Genomic DNA, 22,029 nt, shown 5'->3' with positions numbered 1-22,029 from the left:
GGAAAGGCTAGAAGTGCTGCTGCCCAGAGGGCCAAAACTGAGGCCATCTTCTGTGCTGATCCCTCAGGGATCCCCCAAACCCATCTTGACCCTCAACCCCATGTTTTAAAGGAGGTGGCTTCGTCAGCCCTGGTCCCAGCTGGCTGCTCTCAGAATTTTGGCCAAATTTTTGCATCTGCAGCTGTTTCCATAGCTGCCGCCCAAGGGCTGAGTAACAGGCTGATTCCCTGGTTCATGCTTTCACTTATAAAAGCTGAACACTCAGCAGCCCCTTACTTCCTCTGGCACTCCTGTAGTTGTTCTAAATGTCCATTCTGGCTCCAAGAATTAGCACCTAGTCAATTCGGGTCACTGTTTTCACTTCTTCCATTTTTCTCGTGGAGGGAGCAATTTGTAAAGCTTCCTACTCTGCCATTTTGTGCCAGTGCTCCCCAGTAAAACACTGACTTCTAAAAAGACTGTTAAATTGCGTCTTTAAACCTGTGAGAATCGTAATTCAATAGAAGCTTGACTATTGGGAGTGATCTGAAAATCAGCTACCCTTTCTCACCATTGAGATAACCTAATTTTTCATAAAGAAAACATAAATGGCACCAAAAATCTATTTCACCTTGATGCATGCTGCAAATTTTGGTTAACAGATACACTGAAGATCCAAATATGTAAACAATTTACCTATATTAAAAAAGAGCAAAGTCATGTGATGGCAATATAATGAATAATAAAGTGTAGCTTCCCCCAAACAATGAGGTTACAGATTAAGAAGATATTTGAAGTGCTCCATTTTTGAAGTCAGATCAATTTTATCCAAGCTTATTTTAGGTCATTACAGTTTAGGGCAGTGAACTTAAGGTAGAATTTATTTAAGAATACTGAAAGTTAAATTCATTCACTGTATTTATCTTCCTATTGGACACCATAATTAGAAATCCCCAAATCAGGAAAAGAAGAGAACATAATTTTTCTTGACTGAGGTTTTACTGTGCAGGGTGAAAATACTAATATGTTGCACTTCAATCTTTATAGTACAACTAAGAAATAGTCTCATAATTGAGGCACAAAAAGCTGCTTCTTGCCAAGCCCAGTTAAGCTTGATCACATTTTAAAAATTCATGAAAAAGACAAGTATCCATTCAAAATATAGATTACCTTTTAAGAAGAACCTGTAGGAAATAAAAAGTAATTAAATTTCGTGGGAAAGAAATGTTAAAACTGCCGGAAATACAGAAGATGCAATGTTAACATATTGGGGGACCCATGATTGTTAGGCCCGCAGGGGTTGCCAGGGGTATGTTGTTTCCTGTTGGGAGCAGAAGTCCTCAACATGATCTCCTAATCTGTGTTACTAAAAGGTGCATTTCAAGAGCTTATTTCCCACTACCTGGCAGTTCAAAACCCCCTACTGGTCCCGCGGCCTTAGTCCTTTCAAAGACGCATAATGGCCAGCCATTCTGGGCATTTAGAAAGGGCTTTCTGGAGATTTTTCATCAAAAGGATAAAAAAATCTTTAAGAACTACTGGTTCAGACACACACTTCTGAATGGTCTAGAATGCTTCAAAATAGGAAATAAAGTTGTAATTCATATTTTTTTACATTTAATTTTATACTTTAACTTTCTATATCAAGATGCCAATGTTTTAATGATAGAAGTAGAAAATAGAGTATAAAATTCAGAATCACCTATTATCTCACATACAAGTACAGCAAGTATTTAGCAGGTAAACAGAATGACAATATAATAACAAAAATAGAATTTTTATATTTGCCCAAATTGAAATAACTATTTCTCCAGACTCAAGGTGCAGGGCAAACGGAATGTTTATCTTGGCAACTGCTACATCACCAGTTTAACACTTCTCATAAGAATGAAGGAGGTGTTTCTCTATTCACACAGACCTAAGTTCACATACGCCGATCGATCGGTAAAGTTTTTCTTCCTTGTTTGGTATCCAATCACTAAATATGCATGCTTCAAATTCTTCTGTGTGGTGTGGTGTCTCTCTCTTCAGAAATGTCAGTAACGCATTTGGGTAAACTTTTGAAACGTGAATTGTAAATCAACACAGGTATAATCCTGATAATATGAAAAAATATTTACATTAGAAAAAACAAAACTATAATTATTGTCAGTTCTATTTCCTGAAAATTCAGTTGAGGTAGCCTCTGCAAGTCACAGCTCCACATTTGCACACAGTTCTGACCCTCTTTCTGGCTGGGCCGTGGTCAACAGAATCTGAAGATATATCTCCAGAACCTGAATACACAGAAAAATACAGAAGAAAGAGGACAATTTAGAATGAATTTCAAATTTTCTATTAGTTTCAATGTAGCTAGCGAATGTGCTTACATATTTAAGACTATCAAATTTAACTCCCAAGGAAAGGTAGATTCCCTTTGTATATATAAATAAATGTGAATGCTCAAAGACAAATCACTATGAATTGTCTTGAAGGGATGGAATGGGCTAATAAAAGGTAAAGTGTACGTTATTAGCCCATATTTGTGAGAATGATTCTGAAATGATGAAACTTATTGGGAAAATTCAATTTATGCACTGGATTCATTTTATACATTACTTAAGAACACATCAAGTCAGGTCAAGCAATAACAATATGGAAAGGGCATCATTCTTAGAGAAACAAAGGAAAGAAAACATTTATATTGTCACAATGAAATAGAATTAAAAATTCTTTGTAAAAGTCAGATTCAAGTGAATGGAATAAGTACGCATGACTTAAACCATATTTTCAATCTTTTGACTACATCTCTTAGTAAATATTCAGAAATAAAGGCTAACAATTTTTTTAAACACAAGTTTACAGTATTGGGCAAAGATGTTATAATAAAGAAGCTTCCATGATGGAAGTTCTGAAAAAAGTAGAGAGCCTAAGGCCAGTGATATTTCACATTTTGTACTGCACTGAGTTTTACCGCTTAAACTTTTTTTGGAATTAATATTTTCCTAACTACACTAAATTATGGAATATGTAAGAACAAAGATCCAGTGAATCACTCTAAGAAATCAAAATACGTAGTTTTGGCTCTGTCAGATTGGCTTGTAACTTCAAGTAAAAAGACTCTTACAGCCTCAATTTCTGATCATCTTTAATATTCATTTGGTCCAGATGATGCAAGGTCTCTCCACTGGTTAGATTCTTCAGACAGAAACAACACGAATGAAATGACTTGAAAAACCATACCTTTCATTTGATAATCAAAAGTCAACTCTTCTCCAGCATTTATGGTTCTTGTGGAAAATAATGCTATTCGGGGAAGACGAGTATCAAGGTTATCAATGAAAACATTGAACACCTGAAGATTTGGGTCACACTAAAAAAGAACATTAAAATCCATTTAAATAAAAATGACATGAATGAGTTCCTCTACATGCCGTATAAAATCCTTAATTTCTCAGAGTATTAGTTTTTGAAGTTCTGCTGGAAATTAAGTTGTGTAGAGGTCTTTGAGGCAGGCACATAAAAAAGTTTTCACTTGTAGAAAATTTCACACATATATAAAAGTAGAGAAAAATAATATAATTAATCCCCATTATCCACTTTAACATCTATTAACATTTTGCCAATCTCGTTTCATCTAGTCCCAACTTTTATTTTCTTGGAAAATTTTAATGCAAACCTCACATACAATTTCACCTGTAAATATTTCAGTAAGACATATACTTCAAAGAGCTAGAATACTTAAAAAATCAAATCAGCACCACAGAACTAAAATTTCATACTGGATGGAGTTACATTGCTTAAACTTTTATTTGGAATTACTCGATATTTTGATAATGCTACACTAAATTACGGTATACAAAGAAAGGTCCACTGAATCAGACTAAGAAACCAAAATGGACAGTTATTGTCCTTGAATAGAGATATCTAGGACCTCAAATTTATCACTAAGAAAAAAACTGTTTAAAGTGAAAGATTAAGTAAATTTGAAAACTAATAAGGGACTCAAGTTCTCAGGCATTGAAATAACAATCATCAACTTCTTCGTATAAAGTACAAAATGTTTAACAGTCTCCTTCCTTATTATATCAACAATGTAATTTACTCTCCGAGGCAGCTTTTCCTTATTATCTATAAATTGGAGATACTTTCAATCTCACCAGCCTCATGTTATTCAAAACAGGTAGCGTTTAGTGGGTACACTAGAACTATTCTCTTATTTTTGGAAACAGTTTTTACAGAGTATAAAAATCTGGAGTTAAGATATCAGCTGTATCCTAAGATCTTTTCAAACAAATTGAAAATTAAGGAATACTGTTTCATAATTTAGAAAAATAGTGATAAATACTTCAATACCCTACAAATTCTTAAATATACAAATGTTAACACTTTAAGAGAACATAATTTATCTTTATTTTACATTCTAAAATTTAGGTGTGCTTATTTCTGTAAAGTATCTGTATAGTTGAGTGATTCTTAAACTTTTGACCTCTTAATTCCTTTGATTTTTAATTTCCTCCTCTGATATGAGGATAATACCTACCTTATAAAGTTGTTGGAAAGTTTAATGAAGTAACATATGGAGAGTTTTGCAAAATGCATGGTATTTAGTAGACACTTGACTGTTTTCCTAATACAATACTATGACTTAATGGAACACGCCCTTAGATTAAAATACTTTGGAAATGTGAGGCACTTTAAAAGGGTACATAGTTTAAAGACAATTATTACTCATACGATGGAAAATCACTAAAAACAGATCTAAGTTGAATTACTGGTCATACTTATAGTCAAAAAGTATTTCTTACACTGTGATTCACAAAATGAGACACATTTCCATATCGTGCTGCATCTACTGTGAATTCATCCGATTCATAGTCCAGATCAAAGAGGTATGTGATTCCTTTGTTGTCATATAACTGCCCCCGTCTTTCAGCTTCTTCACTTGTGATTACCTAAAAAGAAAAAAAACTAAAGTATATTATGTAGCTATTGCTAAAATGAAGAACACGCTTCCATAAATCTGCAAAGCAATGGGAAACCAACAAACTTTTGGAAAACAATTTGCCAAGGGTTTTAGTGTATTAATGCCTACAAAGGTTTCAAAAACAAGAAATTCAAGTGTCATCACAACTAACATTCACATAAACTTCTCTAGAAAGAGGCGGGAAAATGAAGGAGAAATGATGGTACAAAAAAATTAAGACTTTTAAAATAGGATTTGAGACAACACAGCAATAAACAAGCTGAAACACTGTACTACTTTCTTTGATTTATTAGTGTTCACAAAGCTATACAACTACAGCTCTCTCTACAGGGCATAAATAAACCCAGAGAACTAAATTTTTTCCTATAACTAATCTCTGTGCAGTTACGAATGGGAATTTGCTACAAACATAAGGACAAAAGGTAGAGATTTGCAGTCAACTCTATGTTAAGTTTAGTTTTGTAAAACAGGTTGTTATCATGAAATTCTATAGCTCAAAACTATCAATAGTTCTGCTCTTAAGAACACAGCTTTACCACATGCTTCATTTAAGAAAACAAAGATGTCTAAATTTGTGGTGCAAGCAAATCTGGCTGCTGCATTCATTAAGCCAAAAAGAGAGTAACTTGTATAAGATCTAGGATCCTGAATACTGATTCACTTATAATAATCTGCCTTTGCCTAAAAATAACAATCAAAACAAAGACCTAATGTAACTTCAGAATTCCAGATGAATACCGATTATAGATGATCCAATTCCAAACAACTTTAAAAGCAGTTAGAGTCAATACGCCCAGACATGCAGTCACATCGTGTTTTTCTAGTCGAAGCTTAACCACTGTTCCATTCCCCTGGAGGTGGGGTGTAGTGGTGAAGAACATTGGTTCTGGGGCCCTGGTTTTGAATCCCGGCCCTTCTTTACTTCTGTACCTTGTGTACTCACCTTGGACAAGTTGCTCAATTTCTGTCTGCCTCCATTTCCTCGACTATAATAATGGAGATAATAGTACTGCCTCATGGAGTTGTTGAAAGGATTAATGAGTTAATAAAATGCTTAGGACAGTATGTGGCAAATAGTAGATACTATTATCTCTATTTTTTACTTGGATAAAAATAAATTTGCTAGTATTTATATGGTAATTTGGAGACCACTCTTTGCAGTTCAAAGTATGTGAGCTATAGGGACAAAGACTTTATATTTTCATTTGGTGCAATAAATGTTTTTATGCTTGTTTTATAATACTTGTTCATAAAACATTGGTCTACTTTACATATCTTTCCTGTTGATTCAAAATTGAGTTTGGCCAACTACACTTAACCACATTTGGTCAAATGGATGGAGTCAATCACAATTTTAAAGTTTCAGAGTCAGCATATGTTTCTATCTAATTTCTTCTGAGGACTTTTTTGTAAAAATAGTTGTCACATTTTAAAATTAACAAATGCCAGTTTCAATGACTATGAGTGGGTGTTTGCTGAAAAATGACCATTTTCATTTTATTTGTCAGTATATATCCATTTTGTTCATGGAAGTTTTCATTTCTAACTATGCCAGTGAACCCTCCTCCCACACCTTAAAATGAATGTACCAAATATTTGTTACTGAGGTAAGAAGGTAACTTCTCAGAAACAGATCTTAACATGCATATTACTTGCTGTGTGGTAAGCTGAACGTACCTCTCCAACATACTCCATGACAAAGCTCATTCTCTTAATCTTTACAAGGGTTTTTACACCCCAGCCACAGCCATTGCTTGTTCGAAAGATGCAAAGGGAATATTGTGTGCCTTTTTGTACAATCCTATTGGGACAGTCAGGTCCACATTGACACCTTGAGTTGCATTCATAGATGGGGGTACCAGGGGGAATTTTAATTTGTTGGTTTTTATTATAAGCCAAAAGAACTCCAGCTTCAGCAGGACAACATTTCTCAAAGAAGCAATCTGTGCATGAACAACCAAAGGTGGCTTCATTTACTAAACTGATTCCAGGAGCTGGCTTGTACTCATTAATGTAGTAGAAGTCTGAAGGTGGGCCCTCTAGATCAACAGAATTTTCAACAAATATCATTCCTTTGTGATTCTTTCTTCTGTTGAGCTCGTCTTGCCATCTCTGCAGAGCTATCCTTTGTTTGGCCTTCTTTACAATGTATTCAGCAATGGCAGGTTTCAGAGCTTTGTTATTGTCTTTCAGAGTTATTGCTTTACCTTTCTTTACCTGAGACAAATATTTACGCTTGTCATTAGAGAACTGCTGAAGTAGTAATGGACACTTCAGATTTTGCAAAGGTTCCCAAGTATTTGTAGAATCTGGCCATCCTTTCCATTTTACGAGATAATATTCCATATCCTTAAAATATAAAAGAAAATGCAGGTATGATTATGATAGTCCCAATCATTTAATAGACTTAAATAGCTTAAAGAGTAAGATATTATTTTTAATAATAGCTCTGAATATGTAGAGTCACAGTTTTCTAAGATTGTTATTTTTATAAAAATAAAACTATTCTTTATATTATATAAAATACGTAAAGAATTTAGATGCAGCAAAACATGTTTGACAAAAGCAAACAGATGAAAGTACTGGCATTTATGAATATTTTACTAAACAGTGATTAAACAAAAAGAATATTTATATTGAACACAGAAATGGGTGGTCCCAATACTAACACCTCACAACCTAGGTTTCTGGCGTACTCAGCCAGATGGAGATGCAGGTACTCTCTAAGGTCCAGACTCGATTGAGGAAAGTTGTACTTCTCAGTGTCCTGGGAACGCATCCCCTAGATGCGCTGTCCAGTACTGACTACTAAGTACCTGCATTGTGGCTGGTCAGAACTGAGATGTACTTTGAGTATAAGACACACCAAATGTTGAAGGCAGTACAGGAAAAGAATGTAAAATATCTCTAACATTTAAAAAATATTGATTATATGACAGAATAATATTTTGGATCTACTGGATTAAATTAAATATATTATTCAAAGCAATTTCACCTGTTTCTTTTTACTTTGTTTAATGCGGTCACCAGAAAATTTAAAATCACATTATATTTCTATTGGACAGTGCTGTTCTCAAGAATGCATGTGACCTAAGTAGACTTACACATGATTGGATTAGGTAGCAGGCATTCAATCGACCAAAGAGCAAAAATTTTGATTTATTCCTCAGGCTACTGGTGGCCGCCACGTTATCTGGAATCCTGCCTTCTCATGCATGACTTAAGGCAATGCCATATCATTAAGTTTCTCTTAAAGAAGGTAGTTTAGTGTGCATTAACAGAAAATTCTGATGTAAGGTACACTCTCTCAATTTAACATATTTTTTAGTCCTCTGGATTAGTGACTAAGATATACTCACGTGCCCTGGAGTAAAATAAAATCACAAAATGCCTCTGAACTATCGATATGATTAAAAATTGCATTCTATATTTTTTAGTTATTTTAATTCACAGATAATTGACAAAACCCTATTAATTGGAATCCATTTGCTTTTCCCTGAAGATTTACTTTATAAATTTCTCTTTATAAAGTAAGGGTGCCCATGGCACTCGTTTTAAAGTTCATGATTTATTCACACCGAATGACCCGGAGGGTCTAGGACTTGGAGTGTCTGAAATGCGGCTAAGGCCCAAAGAGCGGCTAAGGCCCAAAGTGGGCAGGATGCGCCACAAGGCAGCAGTGGGCAGTGGGCCACTCCGCTAGCCAGGAAGCTCATTTACCACCTGCCCACCCCACCTGCACCTGAATGCTTTTCATATTCTATTCAACAAGGCAGTCATTCTTGTGAATTAAAAGAACTTTGCTTTTCTGGTCAAAATATGTTTTCTCTGTTTAAAAAATGTGGCTAAATTATGGTGAAGATACTCATAAAACTGTGCTTCCATGGAAACATATACTGTGATTCCAAGAAAAAGAATACATTTAAGACATACATTTAAGTCTTCATTAAAATGAAGGCTCCCTGAAGTCTAAGGATTTCTCCCTCCCGACTGTCAGGGAACTACTGCAACATGTCACCAGTAATGAGAGTCATCTGACAATATTCAGCTTATCTATTCCCCTTAATTCTTAACGTACTTCTTTTTCTGATGCTAGAATGAAGCAAGCCAACCCTGGTCCTGTGTTTTCCTCTGCTACAGTTTTCCCTACCACAGCGCTGGGTTTTGTCAAAGGTTGACTGCAAACTATGAAAGAAACTAATAAAAATATTGGCTTTAAGTCCAATGATTGAATTCTCATCCAGAAAACTAGAAAACATCCTGCCATTGAAGACTACAATATTAATTTAGTAGAAGTTTTCTTCCAAAGATAATTTATTGTATAGTTTAAATGTTGGATGTGTCACCTGCATTTTTAAGGACCAAGATTTGTATGTTAATCATATTGGTATCTACTTACTTTATGGAAGTTACTATAAAGATTCTTACAAAACGTGAGGACCTGTGACAAAAATAGTTCAGAAACATAGGAATACTTTATTCCTACTTTGTAGACTCTGCATTTTATAAGCATGTTTTATTTCTAAAATCCAAAAAAAAAAAAAAAAAAAAAAAAAAAAATGGCCATTTTGAAAAATAAGGTAATTTTACATAGAAAAGGCACTTTTGACTCAGGAAACAAATTCGATTAATTCAATGCTCTAAAATTCCAAATAAAAGACACACAGTTCATAAGCCCTAAGTATTATATCAGTAGCTCATTCTGATATGTAATCAACTCTTGATTACCTACAGAAATGGAGTACAGTGGTTAAAATGATCCACAAATCACCACTATGTAATTTGGAATGCATCATATGAATTTTTTCTTAAAGACCTTTCCCCCCACTGATTGGCTTAGGTCAAAATCACTCAAATATTTAACAGTGACAACAAAGATATACGAAAACTCTCGTCAATAGAGAGCATGATGAAATATAAGGTAGCACTAGCCTTTAGGAGTTAAAGTCTCATTGGGAAAAGAAGGCAATGATATGTGAAGTAAGTAGCAATGCAAGGCAATACATTTTAAATGCCAAAACAAGACAATAAATGCCACTAAAGTATAAAGAAAGAGGAAAATCAATATAGGCCAGACAATATGTAAAGGACAAAAAAAGAAGTAGAACATACTGCACTTGGAAGACTGAGAGACTTTGTTGGCAGGCAGAATGAAAACCACAAGCAAGACCCTGGAGCTAAGACCTGCATGAAGTATACAGAAAGCAGCGAAGAGATGGATTTGGCTAGCCTTAAGGCTCAGAATGCTGAAGCAAGAGATAAAGCCGTAATGGAAAGGGAAGAGCAAATTTTAGATGGCCTTGAATACGTGGCTAGAACTTTAACTTAGGCCATGCTTCTTACAATTCCTAGAAACCACGGCGTTTCTATAGGGAGCTTCATGAAATACAGATACATTTAACTCCATCTTCTTAATCAGGAAAAATTTTTTTTTACTAATCTTCTAATTGCCGAACCAATGAACTCTTCAGTCCTCCATGTTCCTTGACCCCTCTGTAGCATCAGCCACTGCTGACCATTCCTTAAGCTTCGGTCTCTGATGCTCTCTTTACTCGTGCTCCTCTTCTACCTCCTTTGCTAAGGGCACTTCTTGGCCCACCACTCAAACAATGCAGATACTCAGGGCTCTGTCCTTGGCCCCATTTCACACTAAACAGGGTTTTAGCTCTATTGAGAATCTAATGAAAGCTATGGACCTTCTCCTAACAAGTCACATGGACAATATTTTGGGTAATTTCAGGGTATCTGGATTCCACGTTAAGAATTCCTGCTCTGAATGCTCTCTCTGGGCAACCTTATCACAGTACAATGGTTTCAGCTACTAATTATATGTTGATGACTCCCCACATTGTATATGCAGTCCTGTATATCCAATAGCCTACTGAATATTCTCTAGTCTTAAAATCATTTATCCACATGGAACTCGCACTGCCCTTCCTACAGTGATTCATTCTGTACTGCCCATAATGGTGAGTCTTACCCCGTCCACCTACTCACACCAACCACAAACCAGGAAGTCAGTCTTCATCATGTCTTCTCCTCAATCCAATCCATCAAGTTCTTAAATATACTTATTCTTGGCTATCCCTATTACTATAGTTTTATTTCTGCCTCAATTATTACATTATTCTCCCCAACTGGTTTCCCTGACTTCAGATTGACAATGCACCAATCTAACCTTCTTTACTAACATGTAGTTTTTCTTATAAAATTAAAAACCCCAGAGAAGCAGCCATTTGGTTATTCTTCCTTAAAAACTGTTAATGGCTCCCCCGGTACCTACAGAATAAAGTTCGAACTCCCTTTTATAACAAAGGCCATTTTTGGATTATCCCTGCTGCCATTTCTAATCTCAACTATAAGCCATATGTGGGGAAGGACAGAATATTCTTTGTATCCCCAAAACATAGGACAACTGCTAACATATCTTAAGCTTTGAATCCATGTTTCTGAATATATAACAAGCTATATAACTAGCAAGTGTATGTAATATAACAATCACAACAGTAACTACATAAAAACACAAGCTGTTCAACTTAACTTGGAGAGAGCAGTTCATGCTTTCTCATTAATTTCTGCTTTGTCATCTACTAATTAGCAAGCACCAAAATCTTAAACTATATAAGTATATGAGAGGACAAAAAACAAAAGCAATTTCTGTATTTCATCAGTTTATTTTTTACTGCAAATTCTGAAATTAGTGGTAGAATAACCTGAATCTGATTATGAAAACACCAGTGTCCCATGCGAACACAGTTTGAGAACTACTATGGTCAATGGATAGTCACTAGAGTTTCATGTGTCAAGGGACAGTGAAGAGTAGGAATTGTGAGACCTGGGTTAGAGGCTCAGCACTGACACAAATTAGCCGTGTGACCTTGGAAAAATCATTTCTTGGAAAAGTCATTTCTTAAAGCTCTGTTTTCCTGGTCTGTAAAATCTGGGTGGTAGTCCAAGGATTTCTGTTATTCTAGCTCTTAAAAAACCACTCTAGGTATAATTGGTCCTTTAGGAATATTAGCCTGTTGTTAGTATGCGGAAAATTCAGTCAGTTTGTGCTGTGCAGTAGAGTAGTGATTCCAGAGACACAGAATTACCTGGCTACATCAAGAAGTCAAAGAGTTGGGGAATATTTATTACTTAGCTTTCAACGGAGAAGGCCCACCAATGTGCATAGGGTTTCTTGTTCCTCAGTGAGCTAGGTCTGTTAATAAAGAGTCCCCTGGGTTTTCTCAGAAATGATTCTGTAGGGAGGACACGGCAAGAACACTGTTGCAGAAAATCACATAGCACAGAGACCCAGTACTACCATATATGTCCTTTAAGTTTAACTGGACTCCCAGCCCTCATTCATAATTGTAATGACCCCTTTGTTCCCCCAGTAAGCATTCTTCCATCTCCCAAGATGACTATTTAAGACCTCTGTGTTCCTCAAGGCCTCTCCTCCACACCCTCCCCTATTATTTTCAGCAGCATCTGACCTTTGTTCTGAAGGCAGAGGGAAAAGAGAAGCTATGCCTTAATTCCCTTAATTTCTGGCCTTACATGGACATACAAATACAAAAGGCAGATGGAGACACAGGGATGGACTTCCTCCATCAGTCATCTCTCCTCTCCCCTGGGTTTTCAGGTACTCCCTCTCTACTGGTTCTCACTAGCATTTAAACTCCCCTATTTTTTTTAAAGTAAAATTAAGCTGAAGCTCCTTTGAAATATACATGCTTGTACACGTAAGGATTTTCTAAAAGAAACGGTCAATTGTCAAGAGTGAGAGAACCAAGAGACTAGGTCACAGGAGTGGAGACTTCTTTTCAGTATATGGCCTTTTATAATATTTAATTTCAAAACTCAATGCATTTATTACCTTCTCAAAATTTTTCACATAAACAACAAAAAAAGAAATATAAATACCCTTATACTCTACACAGCCCTCTTTTCTCTTTCCCTTCCTTCAAAGCTAGAATTCCTAAAAAGAGTTGTCCATACTACTCAACTCTACCTTCTTACCTCCAATGTATTCTTTAATTCATTCTATTTTGGCTTCTTCTATCCATGCCACACAGACTGCTCTAAGGACATAGAGGATCCTTATGCTGCTAAATCCAATGGATTCTTGACAGCTCTTTGACTCACAGTTCACTACTCTCTTTTGCTGACATGATCACTTCCTCAGGCTTCCATCATTTATTCCTTGGGTTTTCTTCCAACCTTTCTTACCACTTTGTCTCAGTCTCTTTGGCAGTTCTCCCTGAGAGCACCCCTCATTATTTCTCAGGGCTTATCCTCAGTCCTTGCACTTTTCCCACATTTCCTTGCCTGGACTATTCCAGACTGTTTTCCTGTCTACTCTTGCCACCTATAATCCATTCATGCACAATGGCCAGAGTAATGTTTCAATACGTACATCTCATCTGGTCACTCCCCTGCTTACACTTACTAAATAGTTCCCTATTGCCCTTGAGGGGTGCTTACTGGCCCTGCCCATCCCTCCGAGCTCACCTCACTCCTCCTTGCCTCTATGTCCCACCTTCTTTCTTCTCCTTCAAGACACCAGGCTCTCTCCTGCCTCCAGGCCCTCTCCCACTTACCTTTTCATCCCTAAGAATGAAAACTATGAAGGTTAAACACCAGTTTCTAAGGGATACCTGCCCAGGCCCTCCAGGATAAGCTAGATCATTGCCACATTAGCACTTACCTCAACTATAAGTACGTACTTTGCACAAAAACATTTAAAGCTAAGCCCCATGATATCAGGGACCATGCCCCAGTGTCAGTCACTGCTTGAGACTCTTGGTGCCTTACCCCATTTCTGAAACAAACACTGATTGCTTTTCATTATAACTCCATCTGTACCTGTCTCAGTATCACAGAGTTACTTAGGGGGTCTGGGCTTACATTGAAGGAGCTACCAAGGTTCTTTTAAATACCGAATTCTGAGTGTCGTATTTTAGTTTTTGTTGTTTGGTTTCTCTGTAGTTTTTCTCATCAATCCAGCTGATTTCTCGCTTTGGAATAAGCAGTCTTATTTTGCTCACTCATGCCCTTAACACCCCACTCATATCCCCATTTCTAAAATTATTTAATCTACAAGCCCATACTGCTTCAATATCCCACCACCTTTTTTCTCTCTCTTTTTCCTTTTCTTTTACATTTTTTGGGCATGTACAAGATTTTAGGACTATGCCCTTTTCCTTCGTGGCTACCTTCTAACTGGCTCATAAAAGAACTGTCTCAATAACACAGTCCACAATGCCATCAGAAGTGAGTCTACTATGCTGCTCCGATGCCTTTGGGGTTTTGCTACAGATCTTTGATACTTCCCTGTATCTCCATGTCTGAGACACTTCAGAATGGAATTGAGGTTCCTTGTCATCTGCCCACCAGCTATCTTTCCAGCCTTGGTTCTCATCCTGTGTTCTCTTATCCTACTTTCTGTCCACACTGAAATACCTGTAGATTATTTAATTTAGCTAAGCTTTACTGAGCACTTGCAATGAGCCAGGCACTGTTTTAGGCATTGGGAGCACAGCTTAAGAACAGACATAACATATTCTGATTCCTTGGATACATCACACAGCTTTGTGCCCTTTTGCTTTTCTCATCCAATTCCCTCTTTAGAATACCATTTCTTCCCCTCACTGCTTAGCAAACTCCTACTGGGTCTGCTCTTTTAAAGCCTTCTTCCCTTCCTCATCTCCAGCAAAATTCATTGCTTCATGTTCAGGCCTTATTATATAGCACTATTCTTGTCATTATTCTAGAATCTTCCACTTTATAGTTTTGTTTGTTATACCTTCCTTGCTATAAACTGTCAATAACTTGAGGGCCAGGACTGTGTTTTATTGGAGTCTCTAGTACGTAATGGGTATTTAGTTAGTGGTTAGTGGATTGAGTTGCCCTTTGCTTCATCATTTCCAGTCTCCACCATCACTACTAGACTAAACCTTCACAGATTCATGCTAGATGATAACAGCAATACACTGACTAGAATTTCCTGTTTGTTTCTGCCATAGACTCACTCAGCCAACATTTGAGTGTCTTCTGTGTATCAGGTACTATACTAGGCACTGGGAATATAAAGATTAGTAAAAGAAACTGCCCCTCACTCTAAGGAATTTACAGCTTCATGAGAAAGATTGACAATAAACACTCCCTTACAATATGGTATAATATGTGCTGTGGCACTTATTGTTACAAGATTTGTGGGAGCTGCACCTAGGCCAGGTCATGAAGAACGTCCCAGAAGAAGTGATGTCAGCTAGAACTTTAAGAAAAGGAGTGTGATTCAGTATGGCTCCTGTGTAGAGAAGCAGGTGGCAAGAGACAGGAGTGGGGAGGAATGAGGGATAAGTGAAGATCTTTTAGCCATCCAAAGGCAGTGGGGAATCAGAAGTTTCTAAGACAACAATACAGACCAGAGTCTAACAATACAGACCAGAGCCTAAATTTTAACAGGAGTGAACATGAAAAAACAAATAGAGAGGCAGAAATAGCACAATCTCATGAACTCTCACATTTACAGGGTAAGAAGGAAGCAAGAATTTTAAAAAGTTTGAAAGGTTTAGCTTAGGTTACTGGGAGTGTTATGATTCTATTAACCAAGATGGGGAACACTACAGCAGGATCCAGACTTGGGAAAGGAAGTGCCTAGTGCTTGCATATGTTAAATTTGGGTGCCTACAGAGTCTCCAGTTTGAAATGAAGCTCAAAAAGAGATCAAGATCTCAGAAAGATTTGGAGTCATGAGTCAAACAGTTCTGAGCAGAAACCATTGGTAAAAAAGTCATCTACAGAGCAACTGCGTGGTGAGAAGAGGGCCAAGGGACAGAGCTTTAGAGAATATCTACATTTCAGAGGAATGATGAACAGGTGACAGTAAAGGAGGGTCAGAAAGAACAGTCAGAAAAATAGGTGGAGAGGAGGAGTAGGAATGGGGTGAGTAATGACAGTGAACACTCACATAACAGTTACCACATGCCAGCCACTGTTCTAAGCAGTTTATCTATGCTCATATTAATTCTATGAGATGGGTTCTATAACTATCATCAGTTCATAGATGAAGAAACTGATGGGCAGAGAGGCTAAGTAACTCACCAAAGGTCATGCAACTAATGAATGGTAGAGCCAAAATTTGAATCTAGGCAGTCTCTCAATAGGTAAGCGAGTTTTGAAGAAGAAAGGGCAGCCAAGAGTATTAACTGTGGCAAAGAAGTCAAGAAGTGGTCTTTAAATTTGGTATTTAGAAGGTCACTGATAGGGGCATAAATCAGAACAAAGTGGGTTAAAAAGTTAATGGGAAGTGAAAAGACAACCCACAGAAAGGGAGAAAGTTTTTGCAAATCATATATCTGGATAAGGGACAGTATCTAGAAGATATAAAGAGCCATTACAACTCAGTAATAAAAAGACAAACAACTCAATTAAAAAATGGGCAAAGGATCTGATTAAACAGTTCCCACTTCCTGAGGGCTGGGATTAGTGCAGAAATGGTTAAGGGGCATGGGGCTTCTTTTTAGAATAATGAAAATGTTCTAAAATTGATTGTGATGATGGTTGCACAACTCTGTGAATATAGAAAAAGCACTGAATGGTACCCTTTAAAATAGGTGAATTATATAGTATAGTATGGGAATTATATTTTACTAAAGCTATTTTTAAAAAGTTAATGGGAAATGAAGTAGAAGGAAAAAAAGGAAACGTTTGCTTGAGGAGGGAGGTAGGGTCAAAGGAAGATTTTTGAAGGTTAGAAAAGATCTAAATGTGCTTATTGATTGAGATAAATCAGTGTAAAAAGTGAGAGCTCAAAATAAAAAGGGACATCACTGATTAGACAAAGTCCTAGAGGGATGAATAGCAATTTAAAAAGAAGCACAGTAATCCGTCTGTGAGTAAGAATGAGTGAAGATGCAGATAGCTGGTTATGAAGGAGGCTGAGAGTTCACACTGGAAGGATCTTATTTTTCACTGCGATATAAGGGGTCTTCAGCTACATATGAAATTTCTACATAGAGTAAGAAATCTAGAAAAGTGATACAAGCTGGGAAAACTGCTGCCAAGAATGGGAAAACACAGCAATAGATAAAGCTTGTCCAGTAGAATTGAGCAGCCCGAGACTAGAAACCTCAAGTCTTTATGGACCCAAGATGCATGATTATATGATAGTCTCAGTCAGATTTGTCCATCCAGAGCATGTAAGCTGAAATGGCAGATGGCTGAGCTTTTCAGAAGGTTGAAGTTTGTGAGTATAGGTGAAATGGTTGATGAAAAGACACCAATGAGAAGCGAAAGCAGTGATGTCAAAGGAAGAATTGGATTTAGTGACTGATTTGATATGGAAGATGAAGGAGAATGAAAATAAAGAATTAAATTGGATTCTTGAGTTTATCTAGAACAACTGACAGATTAATGACTAAAACAGATTCTTAAGAGAGGAAGGCAGGCTATGGAGAGATCAAGTACTCAACAATATAAATTTTAGACTAAAAAAAGTCTTAGGAGAACAACTCTGTCATTTTTAAGAGGAACAAAGAAAGTCTCAGAGAAGTGAAGTGGCTAGCAATCAAGGCTAGAAATTACTTTGCACTCCAGGCTAATCTATTACACCACAGAGTCTTGCTAATATTGGGAGGAGTTTGACACAATGGCAGCAAATACAAAGGGTGATGCTTCCTAAGGAGACTCGGTAATGCTAAACTAGTTTTCAATCTCCAGGTTCACTTAGGTGATAGTAGGGAAATATGATCCCGGAGCAAAATGAATGACAGGAGAAGCCAATCTGGGATAAAACATTTTGCTCTGGTAATCCACACAGAGATAATCAAGAGTTGGATGTAGAATAATATAAGCACCTTAAAATATTCTAATGCAAGAACATTTTATCCTTCAAAATCTTCTCAATGTTATTTGGCAATATAGATAAGACATATAAATTTATCATTGTTTAGAGTTTTAAATATTATGGAGACTTTTGCTTATTTTAAAGGTTATTTTTGTTACAGAAATATGAAATACTTGAATTGAAGTCTGATCGAGTCTCTTTTAAAGGGCCAGATATTTGCCTTACCTTTACTACCTTGTAGTCACACAAGTATTCCACCTCATAATTGTTTAGATTCCTTTTGGTGATTCCAATGGATTTACATGTGAGCTTTTCCTTTCTACATAATTCCTGAAGAGTATCAAGTGAAACTAGGCAAGGCACACACCAAGCTACAATAAGAAAATAGAACTCTTTACTAATGAAATAGCTACTTGATTAATACAAAAAAGAAAAGAAAAACTTAAAAATTCTATATCCCCACCCTTCAACTGGCAATTTTACAGGACTAAAAATTCATATGACAAGAAACCAATTACACATCTTCAAGAAAATGTTAAGCATTAAAGACTATTTTGGTAAACTCATCTTCTGGATTTTCTTTTGGGTCTCTATCCCAGTGTGTTTAACTGATGTCAATTCATTTCTACTAAGTCACTTGAACAAAATGCTTCAACTGTAAGTCTTCTTAGGATTACATATAGATGCAAAGGTCAAGAGAGATAATGTTTTTGGCTATTCCATTATATTCTACATAGCATATATGAATGCTATGAATGGAGAATGAATAAAACTTAGATATCTAGGATATTATACTAATCCATTATATATCTACGTAGAATACAACTGATATTTTGAAAAACTTAGGTCTCTAGGATAATATTTATTACTGTTAGAAATATATCTACAGCATAACTTTAAAACACAATCTGATAATTCATTAAAAAGTAGCTTTTCCTTTGTCTTAATTGGACAATAGGAACTGAAATCAATTCAACTATAGTTTTATAGTTATAAAACATATACACCTTAATGTCCTACTTTTCCCACTTTGGAATGTTGCATGAAATTTTAACTTCATTTACTGTTTTGCTTGTTTGCAATGTATTATCATTAAGGCAAAAAACCCCAAGAGCTACGATCAATATAGAGTGCACGTTGATCTTTGCAGTACTCATGTATTGTTTTTAAAAAGCCAAGTGTTACAAAACAGTATTCAATTTACATAACCCATATACCAAACTTTAAGATAATCAGACCTACTCATAATTAACCTTACAGAAGCCAGAAACTGACTGAACTGATTGTGCGGCAGATCTCACCCTAAAATACCTGCAAACTGTATGCTACCATACTGCATTTAAAATCTAGGTTAACAAAAACTGATGCTTAGAAATGTGTAATAATTTTTGTTTTGGTCTAGTCTGAGGGTGAGCACCAGAGGGGGCCAGAGTTCTCTGCCATAGCCCTTGCTGGGTCACTGATTTACAGAAAAAATGTGAGGGTTGGAGTAAACTGGGTTTACCAAACAAAATTTATCGGTAAACTGGTATTCCTTGGTAGCTCTCCAAGGTAGTGGTAATATATAGCCTCTTGTGTTTTGAGGCAATTTCCAGAGAAGAGGGAAAACAGCTGCTCAGACTACTACATCCCTTCCTCACCCTCCCCAACTCACCAGGGGACTGACTTCATTGTTGGAAATCCTTAGCACCATTTCTACCAACCCCCTTCCTTCAAACAACTCATAATTGTAAATCAAGAAAGTGAAATCCCGGGGAGGGTTGTTTGCTTTGTAGTGGTGGTGTGAGGGTTGGAGAGTATAGAACAGAAACGATCTCTTAAATCCCTCCCATCTTAACAACTTGAGGATGCTTTGTGTAAAGTTAACCTCCCTACGCGGACCATGTGCCAAAGAGGGTCCTCTTCGGTATTTGTCTACTGTCCGTAAACGTTTTATCTAGTTGAAGTAACATGAGGATTCAAGACAAAACTCTAGATGGAAACGCTTTGAGAATAAAAAAATTTTTAATATAAAAAACTGCAAACATTTGGTAAAAATTCCGATACTCTAATCACCTAAAAAAGAATTCAATGACAAGATCAAATGTTTCATCACCACCACAGAAACCTTACACTAGTTTACACTAACGCCTGCCATCGCTAATGGAAGGGAAATTCGGGGGTTATGTGTCCGTAGTCCATCTATGTGGAGAGGAGTGCTTGAAAATGCCTTTAAATTCTAGAATGTGTGGGAAGTTTCAGCTTTTCAGATAGCTCGCACACGCACACGCCTTCAGCATCAAATTCTCTAGCGTCCACCTAAATTCCACGTGAGTTCCTTGTGACTACATCACAGGCACATTCCCAAACGCCTCTTACTAGGGTATCCTCCACCGAGGATCTTCCCCTCCTAGTGAGCCCATCCGCATTCTGGTCCTGCTCATCCTTCACGGTTCAGCCTCATTTCTTCTTTTCTCTGATATTAAGATGAAAGTTACACCACCCGCATTTCTCCCTTCCCAGTTCCCATCAACACAACGCAAACGTCCCGCCCAAACCGCCACAAAGAAGTCGGCGCGCGATCCCCGGCCCCGGGTTACCCGCGAGACTCCCCAGAGGGCACCGACCCGGGCCCGGAGAGGAAGGGCGCGGGCCGGGCAGACCCGACCGCTGCCGTCGGGTCATAGAGGGGTCATCTATCCGGGGCTCGCTGGCGGCCCTGCGGAGTCCCCGCTACCCCACAGCCCAAGTGTGCGGGGTCGCCCGGCGCGGGGAGGCAGAGCCAGGGGGCGGGGCGGGCCGGGACCCGGTGAGCAGCTCCCCTCCCCGGCCTCACCTCGGCGCGCCTCGGGCCCGACCGCCGCCATCTTGCGGACTCCCATTCAAACTGGCGCGGGCCGCGGGGTCGCCCGCCTCCGCCGCGGGTTCGCTCAGGTCTGCAGCCGCGGCGCGCTGACGTCACAAAGTGACGTGGCGGCGCGCGTGCGCCGCGGGGCGAGGAGGGGAGGCAGGCGGTGACCGGAAGTGGGCGGGGCAATGCTAAGGCGGGAGGCGGGGCCGTCGGGGGTTTTCGCGTCTGCGGTCCCGCTGCGCCGAGGGGTCCTTCTCGCCGCTCCCAGGATCTTTCGCGCCTGCTTCGCTGTCCCGGCCGCTCCCGGCAGGCCCCGCCGCGAGAGGACCGAACAAGCGGTGCGCGCACAGCCCACGGGGCGCGGGGCCAGGTGCCCCTTGCCCGCTTCGCGTTTGTTTTCTTAGTGCCTACGCGGCTGCCCCGACCGAGGTCCTGATGGAGCACCCCTGCTTCATATTGCATCCGTGCTTACGGCTCTAATCAGCCACCGGGGCTACGTTCCTAAGAGTACATTGCGCAAGCTTTTGTAGAAAGCCATTTGACAACCCCAATAGTTTTGTTTTTAAATTCATTTTAAAAAGTAGATAAATATTTCAAAGCATCCTGTATAAACTTGAAATATTGGAAATAAATGTCGAACATTAAGGAATGATTAAGCAAATACTGCCTAGCCACCTAAAAAGGTATTTATGAAGCTCTTAGTATCATGGAGAAGTGTTTGATAAGCCGAAAAATTGGGGGAGGGCTACAAAATCCCCAAACTATTAAAAAACAAACCCCACAACCGCCCAAAACCCACAAAATACGATTACAACTATGTAGGAAAAATGGATAGGGAAATAACTGGAAATACAATAAAATCATCGGAGATTGATTTTCTTTTTTGGCCTCTCATTTTTATTTAACCATTTCCTATAATGATCTTATTATTACATCCGTAACAAGGAATAAAATGTCCTATCCAATCCCATCACGTCGAAGACCCGTGACATGGCTTCTGTTCACCGCTCATTTCCTCCTATCCTAGTTCTTAGCTTTCTCAAGTATTCCCTGCTTCCCGTCCCCAGACCTTTCGTCATTCGTGTTTCTTCTGCCTAGAAAGCTCCTACTTGCCCCGTCTTTGGGGATTACTTCTTCCTCTCCTTCAGGACTTGGATAGCGCCTCAAAAGCTCCACAGGGCTTCTCTATTGCTCCCCTGCCCCCAAGTGTACTCATTGTCCCTTCCAAATGTGCTCCCAGCAACTCAAGTTCTTTCTTGGCTTCCCAGTCATTGGCCTCTTTTCTCTCCTGTTTGGTTCCTTGCCCTCTATTCTTTTATTATGCATCTCCTTTGTGCCAGGCAAGTTATAGATGCTGGGTATAGAACAGCGAGCAAGAAATACTCTGTCCTATCCTGATGGGACTTATTTTCTAGG

General features: G+C 38.2%; 1 protein-coding gene across 3 annotated transcripts; it reads right to left on the bottom strand.

Annotated features, from left to right (window-relative positions):
• Positions 1-784: 784 nt before the first annotated feature.
• SUV39H2 (suppressor of variegation 3-9 homolog 2) lies at positions 785-20,690 on the bottom strand. 3 transcript variants are annotated; one of them, XM_037848151.1, is made up of 6 exons: positions 20,599-20,629; positions 18,009-18,154; positions 6,623-7,294; positions 4,767-4,913; positions 3,202-3,331; positions 785-2,255 (listed from the first exon to the last, which is right to left on the bottom strand). In XM_037848151.1, the coding sequence occupies exons 1-6, from the start codon at positions 20,627-20,629 to the stop codon at positions 2,149-2,151; spliced, it is 1,233 nt and encodes a 410-aa protein (XP_037704079.1). In that variant the 3' UTR covers positions 785-2,148. The 3 variants fall into 3 exon arrangements, with proteins under 3 accessions (XP_037704079.1, XP_037704080.1, XP_037704082.1); XM_037848152.1 differs by lacking the exon at positions 18,009-18,154 and adding an exon at positions 12,086-12,189 and having other exon boundaries at positions 20,599-20,626; XM_037848154.1 differs by lacking the exon at positions 18,009-18,154 and having other exon boundaries at positions 20,599-20,690.
• Positions 20,691-22,029: the final 1,339 nt, after the last annotated feature.

This window comes from Choloepus didactylus, chromosome 8 (assembly GCF_015220235.1).
Source record: "Choloepus didactylus isolate mChoDid1 chromosome 8, mChoDid1.pri, whole genome shotgun sequence".
Taxonomy (NCBI): Eukaryota; Metazoa; Chordata; class Mammalia; order Pilosa; family Megalonychidae; genus Choloepus; species Choloepus didactylus.
This window is presented reverse-complemented; position numbering and strand designations above follow the sequence as displayed.